Source organism: Acinonyx jubatus, chromosome B3 (assembly GCF_027475565.1).
Source record: "Acinonyx jubatus isolate Ajub_Pintada_27869175 chromosome B3, VMU_Ajub_asm_v1.0, whole genome shotgun sequence".
NCBI classification, from domain to species: domain Eukaryota; kingdom Metazoa; phylum Chordata; class Mammalia; order Carnivora; family Felidae; genus Acinonyx; species Acinonyx jubatus.
Window position 1 is genome coordinate 141,475,664 of NC_069386.1, and position 20,972 is coordinate 141,496,635.

General features: G+C 59.7%; 2 protein-coding genes across 21 annotated transcripts in view; one reads left to right on the forward strand and one right to left on the reverse strand.

The window, feature by feature from the left end:
• WDR20 (WD repeat domain 20) overlaps positions 1 to 8,215 on the forward strand; it is a 64,503-nt gene extending 56,288 nt beyond the window's left edge. For 10 of the 11 annotated variants that reach the window (XM_027066657.2, XM_027066646.2, XM_027066648.2 and 7 more), the window contains one exon: positions 8,077 to 8,215. In XM_027066657.2, coding sequence (XP_026922458.1) covers positions 8,077 to 8,130 — 54 coding nt within the window. In that variant the 3' untranslated portion in view covers positions 8,131 to 8,215. The remainder of the gene's footprint in view (positions 1 to 8,076) is intronic. The other variant, XM_027066655.2, reaches the window with a different exon arrangement.
• The window catches only part of MOK (MOK protein kinase), a 70,470-nt gene continuing 51,554 nt past the window's right edge, over positions 2,057 to 20,972 (reverse strand). For 7 of the 10 annotated variants that reach the window (XM_027066660.2, XM_053224955.1, XM_027066672.2 and 4 more), the window contains 6 exons: positions 18,612 to 18,790; positions 16,992 to 17,093; positions 15,820 to 15,993; positions 15,149 to 15,263; positions 13,522 to 13,722; positions 12,883 to 13,437 (listed from right to left, as the gene is read on the reverse strand). In XM_027066660.2, coding sequence (XP_026922461.1) covers positions 13,357 to 13,437; positions 13,522 to 13,722; positions 15,149 to 15,263; positions 15,820 to 15,993; positions 16,992 to 17,093; positions 18,612 to 18,790 — 852 coding nt within the window. In that variant the 3' untranslated portion in view covers positions 12,883 to 13,356. Of the gene's footprint in view, positions 5,351 to 8,085; positions 8,305 to 12,681; positions 12,850 to 12,882; positions 13,438 to 13,521; positions 13,723 to 15,148; positions 15,264 to 15,819; positions 15,994 to 16,991; positions 17,094 to 18,611; positions 18,791 to 18,997; positions 19,077 to 20,972 lie in introns of those variants that run through there. The other 3 variants (XR_003422770.2, XM_027066671.1, XM_027066663.2) reach the window with 3 other exon arrangements.

Below are 20,972 nucleotides of genomic sequence, written 5' to 3' on the forward strand. Positions count from 1 at the left end.
CCCGCGCCTCCCGCTGGGGCCATCCGCTCTACCCACCCTGCCCCTTGAATGCGAGGGGTTTCTGTTACCGATGGCAGTGCTCTGCCCCGCGAGAAGCCTGCTGGCCTGCGGGGGGCATCTCGCCCCTGCCGTTTGTGCGTCGTGTCCCCGGGTATATGTTCGTGTCCCGTTGGCTTGTAAGGTACGGTCCTCTGTTCCTAAATGTTAACTGACCTAAGGTTAGCAGAGTCAGCCGGCCTTGGGGACGGTTTCAACTTTGGAAGCGAAATCAGGCTGTCGGATGGAGAGATTCGTAGCCAGCACTCCAGGTGTGGTTTTACATCGTTTTAGAGATTTCATTTCAAATGCTTCTGAGGCATTGAGTATGCAGTTTCAAAATTCAGGACTTGTATTTGGCCCAGGTAACGAGTGGCTGGACCCAGGTAAGTAGCCTTCGTGGGGAAGCTTATGCTGACCTGGTTCTGAGGGCATCGCTCCAAAGCCGTGATGGGTGCGCTGTCTGGGGACCGGGCGCTCTCTGATCCCTTTCACCCCCTGGCACCCTTAGCTGCACGGGCTGCGGTAAGGGAGGGACGGCTCGGGGGGCACTGCTGGGCGACCCAGGCGGAGTCTGTCGGTGGGAGTCGGGGGCAGGAGAGGCAGGAGGAGGAGAGTACGGTTTCCTTAAAATCAGGCCTCGCCATGTGCTGACAGGAGCCCGTGGTGTTTCTCTCCCCAACCCCCTCCCCCCACCCAGTGTTAAAGACCATGGTCCTGCCAGTTTGGGATTTGGGGCTTGGTCACAATCTTGTTCTTCCAGTTTCTGGGGTCCCCTCTCCGGGGACTTGCTGGGTGTCAGGAGCTGGGGGGCGCTGCATGGCCCGCTCTTGTGACACCCACCCCCTTTGCTGCAATCCGGAGGAGCAGGAGTAGAGCTGCTGGCCGCTGGCGGAGGGGGCGCTTGGAGGGGCGGGCCCCCCTTAGGCTGGCTTCCCATGATGACTCCTGCGGCTGTGGGGTGCGGGGAGGGGGGCCCCCGGGTCCTGATCTCAGGTGTGTAGGGCCCAGGGCCGAGCTGCTTCCACGGTGGCCCTGGGGTGATTCTGTAGTTTCCGCACCAGACTTGGAGCTTCCTCACTGAAACTGTTTCAGATGTTTGTGCCTAAATATTACCCTGAGCAAGAGTATCTTTTCTAACCCAACTTCTGGAATAGAACAGCTTTTGGCAAGAGGAGGCCGTTACTGCTTGGCCAGCACGGCTTTCCTACCGCGCGTGGTCCTTTCTGCCTGCCCTGCCCCGGCTCGCCTCTCTCCAGCCTGCCGTGCTGTGGCTTCCGAGCCCCCCCGGCCACCCCAGCCCTTCTCTGAGATCCTCCCTTACTCAGGGGCAGGGGGGCTAAAATCCCTTCGAGGGCTGGAGAGAGAAGCCTTTGGAAAACGCTGCCTTCTTCTAAAAGCAGATGTGTAAGAGGCAGTGGGCAGACTCCGGAAAAACAATCAGTAACTTTGGGTTCTACATTCACTTAAATAGTGGTAAAGAATCCTGATTTTGTCTCGTGTGCTGATTGAAGCTTCTAGCGTTTTTGAAATGTTCTGCGCGCCATTGCCTGGAACTGAGCGTCCGCGCCTCTGACGGGAAAGGGGAGTCAGCTCTTCAGGGGCCACAGGAGCGAAGCGCCTCGAGGCTCCACCTGTCTGCGGGCCTGCACACACGTCCCGGGGGACCCGAGTCCCAGCTGGCGGGTAGCCGGGTAGCCGCACCCCCGGTTCCTCCACTGAATCGTTAAGACCCTCGTCAGATACGGAGTTTGTGCAGAAATCGGTGGAGCTGCTCGGTCAGACGTCTGCACCGCGTACGGGGCTCCCCTCTCGCCTTGGGAGGGAGACGTTCGGTTCTTTGTTGGGGAAGCTCAGAGGGTGAGGGGGGAAAGCCTGAGGGTCAGGGAGGGCCGGGGAGGGAACCCGAGAAGGACCTAGCAGCAGAGTTCCCCGGGCTCTTCCGGGAGAGGGGCGCGGAACGCAGCGTCCCGCTCTGCGCCCGAGGGCTCGGCCGAGGCCAGCCTGTCCGAGGCCCCGGCACTGCCCCGCCCCTCCTGGCCTCTGAGCCACTGTCCCGTCGTGTGGGCTGCGTCCGCTGTCGGGGTGTCCTCCCTCAGCAGGGAGCCTCCACGTGCGTGTGGTGGGCTTGATAAGTAACCTGGCAGCGTCAGCCGTCCTGGGGGCACGTCAGGGACCGATTGGCGAGGCCCCCCCGTCAGCACGCCTGTCGCACTGGGCTGCTTGGGACGGTCATGTGTTCGGGTCGTCAGGGGGCTCAGCGCCGTGAGCCCGGTGATGGCCCGCGAGCGCCGATGGCAGGCTGGAGAACGGGGTCCAGGGCTTGCGTTGAAAAGCACTTGGGTTCAGAGCCCAGGTTCTGAGCCGTAAGAAAATGCACCCTCCCCCGACCCTGTGGAGGGGACAGTCCCCCTGGTACCTCGGTCACACTCCAGCTGCTGCCTCTCAAAGGGTAAAGGAAGAATTTCCTGCGTTTTTTATTTCTGTATACCTAAGTTTATTAAGGACTGCTGTGTTAGGTGGCATCGTATAAAATTGTGTGATTATTTACGTTTAATGAAAATCAAGTGAAATTTGTGTCCTTTGTTACGTTTTCATCTAACTTCTTGACAAATAAATTTGATGAAGAGGCTTCCTAACATGACATGCTGGTAAGTTAAGTTCTTAACTGTTACAGTAATTAATGAGGCTTTCATGGCAGTATTGGTGATTTCTCATGTTAAGAAAACGGTGTTTGTGTGGCACTGTCTTGGGTCTTAGCTGTTCCCTCGTCCCCGTCGCGGCCGGGGCCTCCCCGCCCACGCGTGTCCCCAGGCGCTCGGGGGCCCTCTGTCCGTAAACGCGTGCCAACACCGGACGCGTGGACAGTTTCCAGTGGTCACTTCCACAGCAAGGCTGTACGGCAGTCCCAGCTGGCCGGAGAAGGAAGCTTCTCGGTGCTTGTTCATGTCGAGCGCGCCAACAGCCACGGGAGTTCCCACGCTTCCGCCCAGTTCCGCGTCCTCGTGACTGGAGACTCACTGCTCCGAGCGGCAGAGGTGCCGACGGTCCCGTCTGGGCCAGGGCTGCCGACGGACTCCTCGGCCGCGCCGGGTGAAGGTTCTCGGCGACGGCGCGGACGCGCGAGGGGGCGGGCTGGGCCGCCAGCGGCTCGGCGTCGGGCGTCCCGTTGGGTTCCCTGGCCAGTAGCTGGGGGCACCGAGGCGGGCCGGCTCCTGGAGGAGCTCCTGTCCCGGGCTGTCCTCGTCTTCCTCCTCGTCTCCCATGGCCCGCCTGAGGCCTCGTGGCCGCCGTGGAGCCGTCCTTCCGGAGACGCCCGGCCCACGTGGGGTGGGAAGAGTCAGCGGTTCGCCTCGTCCTGCAGGGAGGTGTCCTCCCCCCGCCCCCGGCCCCCCAGCTGCACCCCGGCCTCTCTGGCCCTGAGCCCCTCGAGGCCGGACTCGAGCCTGGATCTGCAAGGGCCCCGGAGGCTGTGGGAGGTCACCTGCTCGGGCCCCGGGGCTGCTCCTTGACAGGAGACGTTCGGGCCTGGAGCTCCCTCCGGGCTGCCTCTCCGCGTGCTCCGGGGGCCCGACCCCGACCCCTCTGACGGTGCCGTCCTCCCGAGCGCGCGGCGCGAAGTGTCACACACCTCGCCTCTCACGCCAAGCTGCCAGCGCAGACGAGCCTGTCGCTCGTCCGCCCTCACAGCGGCCGACCTGATCTCCCGACAGCAACAGCATGTTTTTCCCTTAGCGGGGAGTAGCTTTTCGGCCCTAAACGCTGCGAGGTTGACAGCAAGTTGAGAAAGACACACGCGACATTTTAATCTTTTAAAAATAGTCTGTGCCTTGAAAAAATACTCCATCCTCCCGTGTGTCTGCCTGTGGGAAGAAACCGTTGATCGTGGACCCGTGGTCTCCTGCAAGGGACAGAGCCTCTGGAGGCGCCCGGTCCCCTCCCCTCCTTGAGTGCTGGTGGCCTCCAGATCAGCATCTCGCTCTGGGTGGGGGCCAGGGTGGCTGAGACCCTCTTGAAGCGACTCCAGCCAGAGGCGCTTTTAGGGTACACAAGAGCGTCCCCTCCTCCTGCCATAGGAAGGGGGTGCTTTTTCCCCAGGCAGAGTTCTGAGCTGCCCCGACATGCTTGTGCCCCAAGAAAGCCTTTTGCCCGGATGTCTGAAAAGAGCATCATTTTCTCCGGGTGAGTTTCTCTTGAGGCATCAGGCCGAGTGGTCTCCCTGGGGGAAATTGTCACCCCCGATGTGACCTGTCGTTGGGCAGGTCAAGGCTACCACAGGGACAGGGTCTGTTTACTGCCCAGCAGGAGCCAAGGCCCCAGGCCCAAAGTGAGCAGTGGGTCGGGGGCCACGAGGGGCCCTGGGGGGGGGGCGTTGTGGGGGGGGGGTTACCCTCGCAGGAAACCAGGGCTGTGCTGTGCCCACCCCTGACCCTGGCCGTGCGGTCCGGGGCTTCGGCTCCGCCAGGCTTCCACGGGCTCTTCATGCAGCGCTTGGGTCATGCGAGCCGTGAGGGTCTCGTGGAGGGTCAGGCAAGAGGGGTGTGTGGCTCGGGCGTTCTGGAAGAAGTTAGCCTGCTGAGATTTCTCACTGTGCCCGTGCCATCTGTAGAAGGACATCAATTTACAGATGGCATCTGCCTGTTAGTCTCTGTGTGACCAAGAGCTGGAGTATCTCCTCGCTTAATTTTCAAGTGAGATCTCTAGCAGCAATAAAACGGCAAGTCTGGTGACGGCGGGACGGCCTAGTAAATATTAGACTCCGGATTGTCACTATTCCGGTAACCGCTTCCTTCCTGGGGCCTGATAGGGTGTTAGGCAGATTCGCGGGGTCTGGGCCGGGGCAGACTTGCTGTTCGTGAAACTGGTCCCCACACCGCTGAGGACACCGACACGGCAAGGTCGTCGGGCAGGCCAGATGGGCACGGCTGTCTCTAAACCGGGCCTGGTCTTTGCTGTCCCCTCCCCGTGAAAATAACCAGTGAGGACGCAGTAAAGTGCAAGCCGGCCTCGGGAGCAGGCAGACCGGGCGGCAGGGCCACTGTGCGTCTGCCACGGATGGCGGGTCCGGGGACCCCCCCCCCCCCCCGGGATGCGCCCCAAACTGTTCTTACGTGACGATGGCAGCTGGCCTCCCTCCTGAGAGTGGTCTGGTCTCTGTTGGGGGCCTGTGTGTGTTCTCCATCTTTCTCTTTGTCCCCCAGTAACCTTTAAAGCACGGCGTACAGAGAGAAGGTGAGCTTGACGTTGAATTTTTGTTTGAGCGGCAGTCTTTCCCCGGTGCCTCTGCTGTCCATCACGGCAAAGCGAGTTCCATCTGTAGGAGGCGAACGGGTGTGGGTCTGCGTCCCACTGACCTCCCGCTGCCGGTGTCAGACGCGCCCTCGCGCCCTCCGAGGAACGTCACGGACCCTCACCCGCACGCCAGAAGCACCTGCACCCCGGGGTTCGGGGCTCCCTGGGCGGGGCCTGGGTGGCCCGCTGGTGGTCCTGCTTCCGCCATTCTGTCCCTTCTCCCTTTGCTCTGGTTGAGGGCTCCAGGGAGCCCTCAGGTCTCTCACCCACAGCCAGGCCTGGCATCCCGGGCTGCTCGCCAGCTCGGTACCCGAGGGGCAGCACCCTGGGGGTGGGTCCCTGGTGCGCACAGCTGCACCGTGTCCGTTATTAAAGATTCGTTCACCAGGGTTGACATCGGAAGGGCTAATAACCCTGTTATCCGGACCCTGCCGCTCCCTGGACATGTGGCAGTAGAGGGTTGTGAGGAGGGGTGGCGTTGGGGTGGTCGCTCACTTAGCTAACCTTCACGGTCTGTTTCGAGCCTGGGCCTCTCGGACAGCGGGGCCGCGGTGGGTCATTCCTGTGGGGTTGAGGCTTCAGCCAACGGAAGCCGGAGAATGAGTGTGTGTGTGTGTGTGGGTGTGGGTGTGGGTGTGTGTCGCCTAGGAGGAGAGGAGAGTGGGCCTCCCTGCCGGGCCCCAAGGACGAGGCGGCATCTCGGGGGAGAGGAGATGGTCAGCCAGTGGAGGCACCGTGTCCCTGCTGACGTCAGGCCCAGGAAGCCGGGGCTCCCGGCCACCTCCGTGCCTTAGCACCCGCCCTCCGCGGGAACTGCGCACCCACAACTGGAGAGAGGCTAAGGCGTGGGGCAGGCAGTGGAGGGGGTGGTGTTGGGGCGGCCAGGCCCGCGCTTGGCACCACAGCCTGTCGTCGAGGGCCACCTGTGGCCACAGAGCACCGGGAACGGGGCCGGGCCGAACGGAGATGTGCTACAGCACCCGCCTCAAAGGCTTTGTGGGAGAAAATAAGGTCAAGTCCGTCATTCGTAATTTTTAAATTGATTCTGTGTTGAAATAACAGGGGATATATTAGGTTAAATACATTGTTTCACCTTTTTCTCACTTGTTAAATGTGCCACTAGAATTTTAAATTTCACACGTGGCTTGCCTTGACCTTGTGTTGGACCAGGCCGGTCTAGAGATAACACCCTTCCCTAATGGGGGGGGGGGGTGCCTTTCTCAGAGTGTCCTTGGTATTTAAATAAGTGCAGCCACCGCTGAGCAGGGTGCGCGGCTCTGTCCCCAGACCGGATCGTGGTTCTCCCGTTGGCGGGAGGAGGGGAGTAGTTTTCTCTGGTTTGGAGAGAAAAGCGAGGTCTTTATTTTGTAGACTTGACAAGCTGTCCAGGACACCCCGTAGCTCCTGGAAACCACTCTGTTAGTCGGAATCACCTGAAACCTTGATGAGGGAGGCGGCGATCCTTGCGTTAAAGGTTTCCTCACGTCACCACCGAGAGGGCGTCGGGCCTTGCCTTGCCGGCCTCCCCGCCGCTCCGTGGAGGCTGGGAGGCGGCCCCGGTCAGCGGCGGCCCGAGGTCGGGTGTGCTGGGCCGTCTGTCCCGCGGCCCCTTGATGGGTGTGAGCAGGAAACACGGGGGGGGGGGGGGGGGGGGGGGCGCGTCAGACCAGGCTTGTGCTCCCAGACGCCCCGCGCGGGGCTCGGTTGTCACACCCCGTTGGCCCTTGGCTTCCTGATCGTGTCCAGAGTCACGGCGGGGGGGGGGGGGGGGGGCGGGCAGTCTGAAGAAACGAGGCGTGAGTGGGGGGGCCAGCAACTTGCCCGGCTTCCCTCCGGCCAGGTGTGGGCACGACCCCGGGGTGTCTGCACAAGTGCAGTGGGTGGAAACACAGCCGCGGTTGCGTGGAGTTCAAGGCTCGTCGTGGGTCCACGAGTCACGGACGGAAGCATTTTGGGGGACAGCGTAAGCGTGTGTTCACAGAGCCGAAAAGCCGTAGCTTCAGCATTGCCCTCTTGTGACCTGAAACTTCTCCGCGACGGTCGCCCACCAGCCCGTGACGGAACTCCGTGATGAGCACACACGCGCACCCACGCCCACGGTTAGCTCCTGGCCGCGGCCCCGCTCACACGTGGAGTGCCAGAGGCCTCCCGCCTGCCGGGAGGGGCCGCCCCGTGGCACACACACCACCTCCTGCACCCTGTTCCCCGAGCCGACACAGCGCGGGTGTGGGCCGCGTTCTGGCCCTCCCCACCTGTGGCCCAGATCCTTCTCTGTCCACCGGCCGAGTCCACGCTGGTGCTAAAGCCGGGGATGGGGGGGCGGCACCACCGTCGCACCCCAACCAGAGCGCGCCGACCGGCTCACGGGGCCGGGTGTGCAGGTGGGGTGGCCGTGGCCGTGGGCGCCAACGGGGACCTCTCCTGGGGACCTCGCCGTGGCCGTGAGCCGCGGCCTCTGGGGAGGGTGGTGTACGGCCGCCCCTCGCCTTCAGGCCCACGACGTCCCGGGAACCCCGGGCCAGCCCTGCCCACCGGAGGACAGCCAGGCAGGGGCCGGGTTCGGTGGCTCCTGATTAGTTTAGGAATGTCACACAATGACATGAATGACAATGACGTAGAGGACAGAGGACACTGGCTGACAGGCCGACAGGGTAACTCTGGTCACGCGAGCCGGCTGGCGAAGGAGGAGTGTGGCTTTCTTGGCTGCCCCGTGTTTTGCTGGATTAATGTAAACTGCTTTGTTTGCAGGGCTTATTGTCATCCCAAAACCAGGCCAGCTCTCCAGGTGGAACTGTAGTATAGTGACCCACGCGGTCCTGAGGGAGCGACGGACAGAGGCGGGAGCCCCGGGCGCGGACACTCGCGGAGGCAGCTGTCACCCGGAGTCGTGGGAAGACCCTCGGGGCCCGCTCGAAACCGCCTTCTCTGCCACTCACCCAAAGAAGCCGTTGCCATTTTTAAATCGTTCTTGTGGGGCTGCAGTAAAAAATAAGAAATGGGATTTTCTTGCTTTTTACTCGAAAGTTCAATGTAATTAAAATCTCACATATATATGTGTGTGTGTGTATATATCCATACATATATATATATATGTATATAGTATATACATACATACATAGTGTAAAATGTTTCTTGGACAAGAAATCCCCTTAAACTCAACTCTTACAAATAGCACTTCACTCTGGTTTTGCACTGATGTCTTTATACTTAGGTGGTCAGAAGGCAACCCGGAGGGCACTCGTGAAAGTTGTCACCTTCTGACGGGAATCTGCCATTCAGGACGGTGGATGCTGGCTGCCATCTGAGATCTTCACGAGTCGTTTGCACTTAAAATAGTTCACTGCTGTTAGGAAATGACTTTAAATATGGGTCTCACGGACTCACGGCCCTCCAGGGTGTATAGATGCTTTTTAATCTTAACATTTATTTTAATACTGTTGTTTCCAGTGTAGTCTGGCTCTGTATTATATGTACAAATAATGGAATTCTGCTTCTGGGGGACGTGGTTACTTCAGTAATTTTCATCAAGAGTGATATTTCTAATTCATGAAAAAAATATTAATATTAAAACTATCTTGAATACACCATTTGTTTATCTTTTGTCAAGTCGGCTCCGCTTTTTTTTTTTTTTTTAATTTTTTTTTCAACGTTTATTTATTTTTGGGACAGAGAGAGAGCATGAACGGGGGAGGGGCAGAGAGAGAGGGAGACACAGAATCGGAAACAGGCTCCAGGCTCTGAGCCATCAGCCCAGAGCCTGACGCGGGGCTCGAACTCACGGACCGCGAGATCGTGACCTGGCTGAAGTCGGACGCTCAACCGACTGCGCCGCCCAGGCGCCCCAAGTCGGCTCCGCTTTTAATGTAACCTTTTGTTCAATTAAAGTTTGGTATAAAATTACCCGTCCTTTTTCCACCACGTTCCCGGAAGCCCTCTCTGCTGGCAGTGCCCCGGCCAGGACGGGCCGCTCGAGCGAGCGCAGCTCAGCTGGAGAGTTCCGCGGCCCCGTCTTCAGGCTCACCGTCACGGCCGTCGTGGGTGCCTGCACGTGTGCGGACGGGTTCCGGCGAATCGTTCTTTCCTTCCGGCTCTAAGGCCCGGCTGTTGTCATTGGAAGCCCGTGAGCGCTCGTCTGTCCGTCGGCCTCTGGGGAGCGTGGAGAGCTCCGTTCGCCGTGGGGACTGAGGGCCCCGGGACCGTGCAGGATTTGTGTTTGGTGGAAACCGGCTCAGGAACGGCTCTGCGCGGAGGTCGCGCCACAAACACTCGTCGACTCCACAGGCGAGAGAGCCTCGGTGAAGTGCAGCGGCCAGGCAGAACACTCTCAGCTTTAAGAAGCCGTACGCAGCTGCACCCCCGAAGGCATTTTTATTTGGTGTGGCCGTAAACCAGGAGCGTGTGACTCGCATCTCTCCGGGCGAGCACATTAGTCTGGGGCACTGCCCACACGACTTAGGGAGAAAAACGAGCGTACGCCCTTCGAGATGTGCACTGTTTTCATCGTTTCTGTGAGTGCAGCGACAGGACCGATGCTTCACCCCAGGCCGTGGCTGCTGCTCAGAGGAGAGGCCCGGTACAGCTGCTCACGGAGCCTCTGGGTCCCAGGGACGTGCACTTTGGGGAAGGCGAATACCAGGGGGCACGGACACCCTGTTGTGTTAAGTGAAACAATCGATTTATGTATCCTGTACATCCGGTACGACCTACGCATTAAAACAGCACGTCCCTGGGGCGCCTGGGTGGCTCGGTCGGTTAAGCGTCCGACTTCAGCTCAGGTCATGATCTCACGGTCCGTGAGTTCGAGCCCCGCGTCGGGCTCTGTGCTGACCACTCAGAGCCTGGAGCCTGTTTCAGACTCTGTGTCTCCCTCTCTCTCTGCCCCTCCTTGTTCATGCTCTGTCTCTTTCTGTCTCAAAAATAAATAAACGTTAAAAAAAAAAAAATTAAAAAAAAAACACACAAAAAAACCACAGCACGTCCCAGAGAGTTGGCGTCTGCCCTCTTGGTCAAAGCGCTGGTTTCCAGGCGCTGTCGGTGACGCACAGAACCCCAGCCCCGCAGGTCCAGAGACGCACAAGGAGGCCCACGGACTGCCGCAGGGTCACCAAGGGCCGTCTTGGAAAATGAAGTCCAGAGTTCCTCTTGTGACCCGCCCCCGGGGTCGTCTCCTCTTCCTGTGAAGGGACAGGTGGAGGCCTGGCTGGGCCCAGGACAACTGTTAAAATTCGGGCACGGTCAGAGGGCCTGGCCGTGCTCCCCAGCTTTCACCGGCCCCACGGGTCACGGCCCTCCAAGTGGGCAGGCCTCGCTCGGTCCACCGTCTGTGGTCACCCTTCGGTCGGGCTCTGGAGTCAACGGCCAGCCGTGTCCCAACGTCGGCTCCCGGCCCCGTGGTCCAAGCTGGCTTCCAAAACCGGACTGCCTCGTGACTGTCACACAGTGGCACCGCCACCACGGACGTGCAGCCTGCAGCGGGCCCTGGGCACGTGGCACCCGGGCCAGACTCCGGCCCATCACGCTCTCACACGCCAGGGAAGGAGGCGGGCTGGGCGTAGGCCTGGCCGGCCTGATCCACTTTGTATTTGCTTTCCCTTCTTGCCTCGAGCTTTCCGACGCTTCTGGAGCTGGTGAGCGCACTCTCCGAGTGTGGGGACCGGTCTCCGGGAAGCTGAGGGGAGGAAGGCGTTCCAGGGAGACTCTAGCTCAGCCCTCGGCCCTGCAGCGAGCTTGCGGGCCGGCCACGTGGCCCGGCCGGAGGAAACGGCGCACGCCCAGGGGTGTCCCCAGCAGCGGGGGGCAGCAGAGCCCAGGTCGCTTCGGTGGCATCGCCTCTGCTTTTCCTCCTCCACAAGCAGGACTGTGCCGCTCAGGGCTGTCAGAATCGGAACCCTTGGACCGGCACGGCTGGCCGCGCCCCAGGGGTCCCCTCCCGTGCTGGGAGCGGGTGAGCCAGGTGGACGGGGTGCTGGAGCGGGACTTCCACCCCACTTCCCTCCTGGGGCCCCGCGGCGACGACAGCTGTGCCCGGGAGCCCTTTAATAGCGTTGCCTGCAAAGGCTCAGGCGGCCTCCCTCAGCGCCTGCCCAGTCGCGAGTGAGCGGAGGCGGACGCGGCCTCCCATGCCCACCGCTGGGCCGAGAGCGGGCCGCTGCGTGCGGGCACCCAGGGGGTGCGGCAGCACCTTCCCGGCAGCACCTTCCCGCGCTCCGAATCTGTGGGACGGGGAGTCGCTCTGGCGCAGGGCTGGGCCAGCCGTGGCCACCCTGGGGCCTGGTGTGGCTGCTTCACGGCACTTTTATTCCAGAGACCAACGTTGAGCCAAAAGAGCTTCATTTGGTGGACAGGTCACACCCCACGGGGGCCTGGCCTGAGAGGCCCTCCGTGGGGAGGGGCAAGTTTGCTTTCTCAGAAAGTCATGCGGGAGAACGTTAAAGATTTTCCCCTCAAATTTTACACCCTGAAAGGGGGTAAGAGTTTTCCTTAACTCTGCCGTGGAGCCAGTCCTCGAGGACAGGAGCCCGTCCCTGCTGAGCCGCTGGCCCTTGGGGGCCTGGTTCCCCGGCGCCTCCCCGCCTGGGCTCACCCACAGCGGGGCCCTCTGCGATCCCGGCACCCGCTCCCGTCTCCCCGGCCTCCCTGCCTCAGCTCCTCGGGCCTCGGAACTCCCGGATCCTCCCACAGAGGCAGAACGGTGCCCTGCCCGCCCGCACAGCAGGGCATCGGACAGCCCGCCAGGGTGTTAAATGGGGTCAAAGGAAGCTCTTTTCAACCCCTCGCCATGTGCACCCAGCTCTCAACATCCCCCAAGTCTTGTTTCTAGTCTTGACTCTGCCCTTCCTGGGCGCCTCTGCCCCCCTTCGGCCCGCCCCCCCCCGCCTCACACACCCGCCCCTCCCGCGGCTGCCGCGTCCACCTGCCGACTGTCCTGTGAGGCCGGGCCCTGCTCCACCACCTGTGACTCGGGTCCAGAGGTGGCGGCCACCGGAGAGGACGTGACCAATCTTGGTTTGACCGCGTGGTGACTAGACTCCCAGCCCCCCAAGTGACAGGGCTGGTCACCGTGCCCAGCAGGGGGCGGCAGGGCCTCCGCACCGAGTCGAGTCGTCAAGGCCAGCTGGCCCTGCGCCGGCCTGGGCTGAGCCGGTGACACAGCTCCAGGGTCCCCACTCCCCACTCTACCTCCCTGACGATGACCAGCCTGTCACAGACTTGTCTCAAAAGAGGGAACAAGAAGACTGAAACTAACCTGGGAAATTTGCTCTTTTTCTTTTTTCTTTTTTTTAACATCGTAAGTCTGTGGGGACGAAGAAAGAAGGCATCGTTCCCACACGGGGAGCAGCGCGCTCTACTCACGGGAGGACGCTGTGAAGCCTGCGCCGACGAGCCTCCTGCTGGGCGGCCTCCCTGCCTCGGCACCCAGGCCAGGCCTGCGTTTACTCCTTACGGGCTTTTCAAGCGCAACAAAATTAAGCCGTACCGGTCTTCCCAACAAAATAAATTCCCCAAATATGCTCACAAAACCTAAAGCAGAGAGACAGCTGGTCAGGACACGTGTTAAAGTCAGGAAGTGTTCAAATGTCGTAACGACACTTATTCTTTAATAAAGCTCCGACAGCACAGTCTGTAACGCCGTCACGCGCCCGGCGCCGTCGGCGATGTCCTGGAGGCGCCGCGCACACAGCCACGGCGACACCGAGCCTAAATACATAATATAAATTCGGATTTCTCTTCGGATTCAGATAAAAAATTACAAAATATTCTTTACCCCCAGTTCTTACGTTACGAGAATGAAACCAAAGCCCCGAATGAGGTGGTCTGACGAACGCATTCGGCAGGAACACAGCACAGCCGCTCTCGGGGTGCAGATCCCGGGCTCCGGCTGGCCAGCGGGGCATCGCTCTCGGGGCGCCAGGCTCCGCGAGGGGGACGGGGCTCTCCCCGGAGCCCTCCACCCAAGGCTCAGGGGCGATCGCGGCGGCCCGGCCGCACCTGGTTCCGTGCCCCCGGCAGGCGACCGGCGCGCGCTGCTCAGTAGCGGCCGCCTCTCCTCCCTATCGAGGGCAGACGACACTGTTTCAGGTTAGGCTTCACGTCCTTCTGCGGGTCTGCCTGTCAGAGGAAAGGGCAGACGCTGAGCGGAGGCCGGGACGGGCCCGGGGCGGCGAGCAGCGGGACGCTAGCGAGACAGGCTACCTTCTGGTTTGTGCCGACAAACTTCAGGGGCCTCGGCACCGGGACTTTGCTGTTCGCTCCGGGTCCGAACACGGAGGGCAGCGCGGGGCTGGGGTACGAGGCCAGTTCGGTCACTCCCGAAAGCTTCAGTTTGGGCAGTTGCATCAGGCAGGCGGGTCCCTGTCTCGTGGGAGGGTCCTCCTCTGGCTTTAGGGACGGTTTCTTGAAACAAAACACAGGCCCGTTGAACGTGCAATGGTGTCCCCCTTTTGGAAATCGGGAAATACAACAGGGGCTCTTTTGCACGACTTTCGCCTAATCTAACTTGACCCAGAGGTTTGACCACGTGGTGACTAGACTCCCAGCCCCCCAAGTGACAGGGCTGGTCACCGTGCCCAGCAGGGGGCGGCAGGGCCTCCACGCCGAGTCGTCAAGGCCGGCTGGCCCTGCGCCGGCCTGGGCTGAGCCGGTGACGCATCTCCAGGGTCCCCACTCCAACTCCCTGACGATGACCAAATCTGCCCGCGGCCTTGCTTTCGTGTGGCTCACGTGCTAAGAATTTTTTTACATTTTTCAAAAGCTGAAAACAACTTCACGGCATGTCACAACTATAGGAAATTCCCGTCTCAGTGGAGATTGTCCTATTGGAACACAGCCCCACCGTTCATTTACGGATCATCCACGGCACCAGAGAAAAGAGGGCGGTTGTGACAGGGCCTTATGGCCCACAAAGCTGGGAAGGCTTATTACCGCACGGCCCCTGTAGACACGCGCAGCCCTCGGGAGTGCCAACAGGAGTGACGCGGTCGGACAGGTGTCTGGCCAGGAGGGAAGGGCAGAGCAGGGACAGCAGCTGGGAGGTGAAATGAGGGAGGCTCAGGTGGGGGGTGGGGAGCTGCCGAGAGGGGGATGCCTCCCCCACGTAAAGGGAAGGCGTGGGGAGAAAAACAGGTCTGGGGGGAAAGACCGGGAGACCGGGTCTGAACAACTCGGCCTGTGCACCACGGGGGAGCATCAGGCAGCAGCCTAGAATTCCAGAAAGCCTCCTGGCGGCAGCCACACCCGTGGCCTCAGCTCCTGGCACGTACCGACGCTCAGTAAATGCTGGGGTGAGTGACGGAGGGCACAGTCCTCACGAAGCGCGGGGCCAGCCCAGAACGTGGGACCAGGGAGCTGAGAGCTGGGGCCACGTGGGGCACCTGAGGACGACAAGACTGCAAGAGGAAGGTGCCGTTTCTAAAGCGACCGATCCGGGCCCAGACCGGCGCTCACCCGGACCCGCTGCACCCGTGTGGACGTCTGAGGCCGTGTGGTGGCTGGGGCCGGTCACTCGCCAGCTGGGTCGCCTGGGTCAGTGTGGCCTGTGCCCTGTGTTGGTCAGGGGGCACAGGCAGATGACAGCGGCAGAGTGCATGGGCAGAGAACCTGGCACCCACGCGTGGGATAGTCCCACCTCGCCAGGCCCGTGCACACGGGGTGCCGCACCCGCCGTCCCCCCTCGGCCAGCGGGACGGGAAGGGCAGGCACGACCGGAGCCCGGCTCCCTGCACCTGCCGAGGGCGGTGTCTTCCGCGGGGACGCAGGCCACCTGAGGGCATCGGGTCCCAGCTACCGAGACCATTTCCAGCTCCCCGACTTCACTTAGTACCTGTTTGCTGCCCTCCTTTGAAGTCTGCCAGCCGTTAAGGAGTAGTTCTGGAGCCACGGGGCACTCTGAGAAGACGGACTTCCTGTGGCTGGCCAGAGCCTGCTTCTCCACTGCCCTGTGGGGAAGGAAGAGAGGGCAGCGGCCCCTGAGAACGTGCGCAGCACGACCATTCTGCCTCGTCACCGCCTCTTCCACGTCAACCGTTCCGGGAGCCTTTTCCGTCCTCTGCGTCGGCCTGCCGGTCTCTGGGCTGGGAGAGGAGAGGGCCCCGTGCACCGTGGGCCCTGTCCCCCGGGAGGTCTGGGTCAGACGTCACCTGCACTCGCACCGCTCACACCGGCTGGAGCACAGGGAGGAGCAGAAGTAGACGCCCTCAGGCAGGTACTCCAGTGCCAGCACCCCCAAGCCTTACGGCGAGATCCCCCGGTCGACACCGACGTGCACCGGGCCCCTCCCGGAGCCTGGGCACCAGCCACAGCGCAGCCACAGAACCGCCCCCCTTAGACCCTGCTGTGGAGTCGCTGAGGCCGTTCCAGAAAAGATCGAGGTGTATGTTCCCGGGGCCCCTGAGTTCAGGACAGAGCTGTTCCCCGACACAGCTGCCCCACCACGTGCCCCCCAGGTCTCCACAGCCAGCTCCTCCTACCACAAGGAGGCCCAAGAAAGCCCACCTCTGGTCCTGGAAGTAGGGGTGCTGCAGGGCCTGATGGGCAGTGATTCTCTCGTCGGGGTCGTAGGCCACCATTGCGTGCAGGAGGGAGAGGCATTTCGGGGACAAATTGGCTGTCAGTAGAGGTATTCCTGATCCCTTTTTAAAAGGAAAATCAAAACTCATAGCTCTCGACCTGTATTGAAAGCCCAATGACAATAAACGATCATGCCATTATGTAGAGCACCTGGCCAGCCGTCGTCATGATCCTACAGGGACCCGCACGGAGAAGGGGGCGGGACGGAACCATTGTCCAAACCCAGAGAAAGTGCAACAGCCCAGGGGCCCCTCACACGAGCTGTGGAGGCGACAATGATGTGTCACCGGAGGCTTATGGACTCTGGCTGAGGTTTGCGCAGGGGGAAGCTGCGTGTGCCCCAGCAGGGTGCAAGGGAACTCTGTACCTTCCGCTAAGCTCTGCGGCGAACCTAAAACCGCTCTAGAAAAGTAAAGTCTGCCTTTTTAAAAACAGGGCAGGGGTTGTGAAATCTGTTATGCTATCAGTGTGAGAAAACGACTTTCCCCCCAAAGGACTCAGAGCACGTGCCCACCTGAGAAAAATGACGTAAAGTTTATAAGCAGAAAAAGGAAGAATTCAAACTAGTTGTCACCTCCTCGCCTTCCAAGGGCCCAGGAGCTGCCCACCCCCTCAGCCCACGGGGCTCCCCCTCGGAGGCCCCCGGCTCCCCGGATTCAGCAACCAGTGCCGGTGTGGGCGTCAGTGTGGCTGGCAGCTCTGGGTGACAGTCACAGAGCGCTCACTGCACACCGCCTGCACGTGGCATCCCTCTCCACCCAGAGGTCCCTGGGTCCTGGGTCAATATTCAGAGGACGGGACCCGATGGCCAGGCCCTCAGCAAGGCCAGGAGCATCTCCCACGGCACCTAGGGAGGGGCACCCTGGCGGGACCCCCGGGGTGGGGGGAGACAGCTCCGAGCGGCTCGGTGCTCACACCAGCCCGACCTGGGGCCCCTTCAGCGGCGGACCCCTTCAGCCTGGGGGCCCCAGGCGGACGGAGGAGCCACGAGGGCAGCAGAGGTGGGGCCCGGTCCGCCCCCCCACCCCACTGGCTCCCCCCAGCAGCCTCCGCAGGGGGCAGGTCCACTTGGGGCCCCGGGGCGCACACGCACTTACTGTTTGAACTTGGAGAGAGTCTTCTCCGCAGGTGTGCCGATGACGTCGTGGATTTTTGAGATCTGGTCCAGCTCGTTGGCTCCGGGGAAGAGGGGCTGAAGGCTGGGGGAGGGGGAGGCAGGGCGGAGCTGCGGTCAGGACTGGCCAGGGCCACCTCATCCCAGCGACCCCCTTTGTGGGGTGGCCAGCTCCCACAGAAACCCGAGGACACGAAAGCCGCATGGCACCCCGTGCGTGGGACTGCTCCGGCCTGTTTCTCCTTTACAGCGAGCGGGTGACGCTCTTAAGACGCGGCCACGTTCCTCTCCGTACCCCTGGGATCCCTGCAGCGAAACAGGAATGTTCACACCGGGACACCTAACTTCAAGTCTCGCGTCCCAGGGGCTTTTTCGACAAAAATTCATGGTGCGTCAGGTCCGGTTTTGTTGACAGATGAAGTCCAAGAAACGTTTTGGTTTTCAGCGATTTTATGGATTTGGGAATCGTGGATGAAAGAATTTAGGCTTCTATAAGTGAGTTCAGTTCGCAGGACAGGCCACGGCGGAGGGTTTACTAGTGCGGCTTGAGCACCGGGGCCACTTCTGCGCGGGCAGGTGGCTCTGAGATGGGGTGGGGGGCAGAACGACGGTCTCCCCACGGGCTGCCCCTCGCTCAGCGGATGAGCAGCCGTCACGTTCTCGACACTGAAGTCCCTCAACATCCTTTCGGATTAATTCAAGGGATCTCAGCACAGCGGAAAGGACCGTCAGTACTTTTAGCATCAGTGAAATCGCCACTCGGCTTTCCAAAAGCACCAAGCCGATTATCAACAGGTACGTCCTGAAGGACATGTGTGTCTGTATTCACGAAGTGGTTAGCTGGGCAGGCGGCAACCGAGGACTCGGGTCCCCGCCTATGATGCACGTCACCCGACCTTAAACGCACCTGCTCGTCCTTCGCGATCCGCTCGGAGCACTCGGGCACCACCCTGCCCCTCCCTGGGCCTCCTCAACCCCACACCCTCCTCACCTCTGGGGGAGACCAGCCCCTTCCCTTCTCCCGGGCCGCTGCTCCATCCAGTGGCGAAGCCCCGAGGCTGGGGGAGAGGAGGCCGGGGAGGCCGGGGAGGATGGTGAGGACGGGGCTTTCTGGAATCCAGCCGTGCCGCAAAGTGGCCCACCCTCACGCTTGCGGCCAGAGCATCCTACTCGGCGGACTGTCTCTCTCAGGGAAGGCCCCGGGAGCAGGGCCGCTGCCCACACGGCAGGCCCCGCCAGCTGGCAGGAAGCGCCCTCCACTCTGCTTCTGAACGTCAGTCATTCCACAATGAGGCCGAGTCAGGAGGCCCACCGACCTCAGGGAAGAGCTGACTGACGGTAGTTTGTACTTTGTGAGAAGCGGACGAGGCGAGTATTTGCCGCAAAGTGAAAGGAAAGCCTGCGACGTTTTCCGTCAAGTTAACACCAGTCACGTGAGCAGGATGCCTGCAAAATCTGTTTGGTAAAGGAAGGCACCGGCGTGACGCCATTGGGCTGGCCGGGCCTCGCCAGGCAACCTGCTCCGGAAGGTTCAGTCGGGGGGGGGGGGGAGGGGGGGGCACCGGGCAGGAGTCCTCAGACGCGAGGCGGGCCTCGGGCCTACCTGGCGATCTCGTAGAGCACACAGCCTGCACTCCACAGATCCATCTTGTAGGTGTAGAAGCCGTCGGTGAGGAGGCACTCGGGGGCGCGGTACCAGCGCGTGGAGATGTACTCGGTATACGGCTGCTTGGAGCAGACGCTCCGGCAGGACCCAAAGTCCCCTAATTTCAGGACGTCCTGCTGCCAAGGGGAGAAAGGCGGGGACAAGTGACGTCTCAAGCCGCTGCTGTACCACAGACCATTTCAAGTGTTTATGCGCTAACAGAAAAATTACCAGCATTGCAGCTAGCTTGTGAAAAGAAATTACTTTATAAGCACCTGAGAGTGCCTGTGACAGATAAGAGAGTGGGGTCTCTGCTCAGTGGGACACGTTTACAGACATCCTACCTGTGTCTGACGACTATTTCCGGACGTCTACGGGTTTGGGGAAACGTTAAGTCACCTCGTGAGTCTACAAATGAATTAATTTTTTTTTTCAACGTTTATTTATTTTTGGGACAGAGAGAGACAGAGCATGAACAGGCGAGAGGCAAAGAGAGAGGGAGACACAGAATCGGAAACAGGCTCCAGGCTCTGAGCCATCAGCCCAGAGCCTGACGCGGGGCTCGAACTCACGGACCGCGAGATCGTGACCTGGCTGAAGTCGGACGCTTAACCGACTGCGCCACCCAGGCGCCCCTACAAATGAATTAAACACCATATCGTGTCACCCGATCAGGACTCTAGCTGCGAAGTTAGCTCTGCTGGCAGCTTTGTTTTCCCTGTTGGGGGAGGGAGAGGGGAGGAGGGTTGGGGCCAGTTCTCTGGAGCGAAGAGCTCTTGGGAGCAGGTCAGACAGAATGGGTAGACCCTTTTCGGGATACCTCTTCCATTCTGTTTACCCCTCACACATTCAGCTGATAAACTAGAGGCTGGTAATGCACTTGGAGCCTCTGGTACCTACAAACCTCCGGCAAACATTAAATGCGGGCACGTTTCCTACCCAGGTTACCACGAAACCTCATTCCGGCGGCCTTTCAACTGATCCCATTCCCCAGTGGATCATGTTGGACTTCCAACAAAAATCGTAAGGCATGTTAAGAGGCAAGAGAAAACAGTCTGAAGAGAGAAAGCAAGCATCAGAACCAGTTTCAGAGAGAGCACAGATGTAAGGATTTTAGAATTACCAGTCAGGGAATTTAAAATCACTATGAGTAATCTGTTAAGGGCTCTAGTGGAAAAAGCAGACAACATTCAAGCTCAGATGGGAAATGCAAGCAGAGAGATGGAAACTCTAAGAAAGAATCAAAAGGAAGTACTAGAAATAAAAAACACCGTTAACAAATAAAAAGTGACTTATAAGCTCAATAGACTAGACAGCCAAGGAAAGAAGCAGGGAGCCAGAAGATATGCCAACAGAAACTTTCCAAACTGAAATGCAAAGAGAGAAAACAATGGCAAAACCAGAAAAGAACAGACAAGAACCACGGGACCGTTTCAAAAGTGCCTGGAACCGTGGCACTGGTACCACAGCATGGACGGACTCCAAAATGGCGATGCTGAGGGGAAAATCCAGGTCAGAAAAGAGCACATACTATACAATTCCACTTAGAGAACATTCTAGAAAGTGCAAACTAATTTATTATGACAAAAAGTCTTTGCCTGGGGACAAAGGACAGGAGGGATGACCAAGGGGCATGAGGAAACTTTTAGGGGCAAGAGATCTGTTTGCTAGCTTGACTGTAATGATGGCTTCATGGGTGCACACGTCTGCCCAGACTTACCAGGCCGTACACTTTAAATACGTGTGGTCGAAGTGGCTATGGACTGAGACAGACCTGAGCATGAATCCTGCCTCTTCTTTTACACGCACGGTGTTTGGAGTGGTAATCTCAATGCAGTTTATTTTTTTCTTTTTAATTTACATCCAAATTAGTTAGCATACAGTGCAACAAGGATTTCAGGAGTAGATTCCTTACTGCCCCTTACCCATTCAGCCCATCCCCCCTCCCACAACCCCTCTAGCAACCCTCTGTTCTCTATATTTAGGAGTCTCTTATGCTTTGTCCCCCTCCCTGTTTTTATATTATTTTTGCTTCCCTTCCCTTATGTTCATCTGTTCTGTGTCTTAAAGTCCTCATATGAGTGAGGTCATATGATACTTGTCTTTCTCTGACTGGCTAATTTCTCTTAGCATAATACCCTCCAGTTCCATCCACGTAGTTGCAAATGGCCAGATTTCATTCTTTTTGATTGCCAAGTAATACTCCATCGTGTATGTGTGTGTGTGTGTGTGTGTGTATATATATGTATGTATATGTATATGTATGTATATGTATGTGTATATACATGTATGTATATACATACATGTATATACACACAT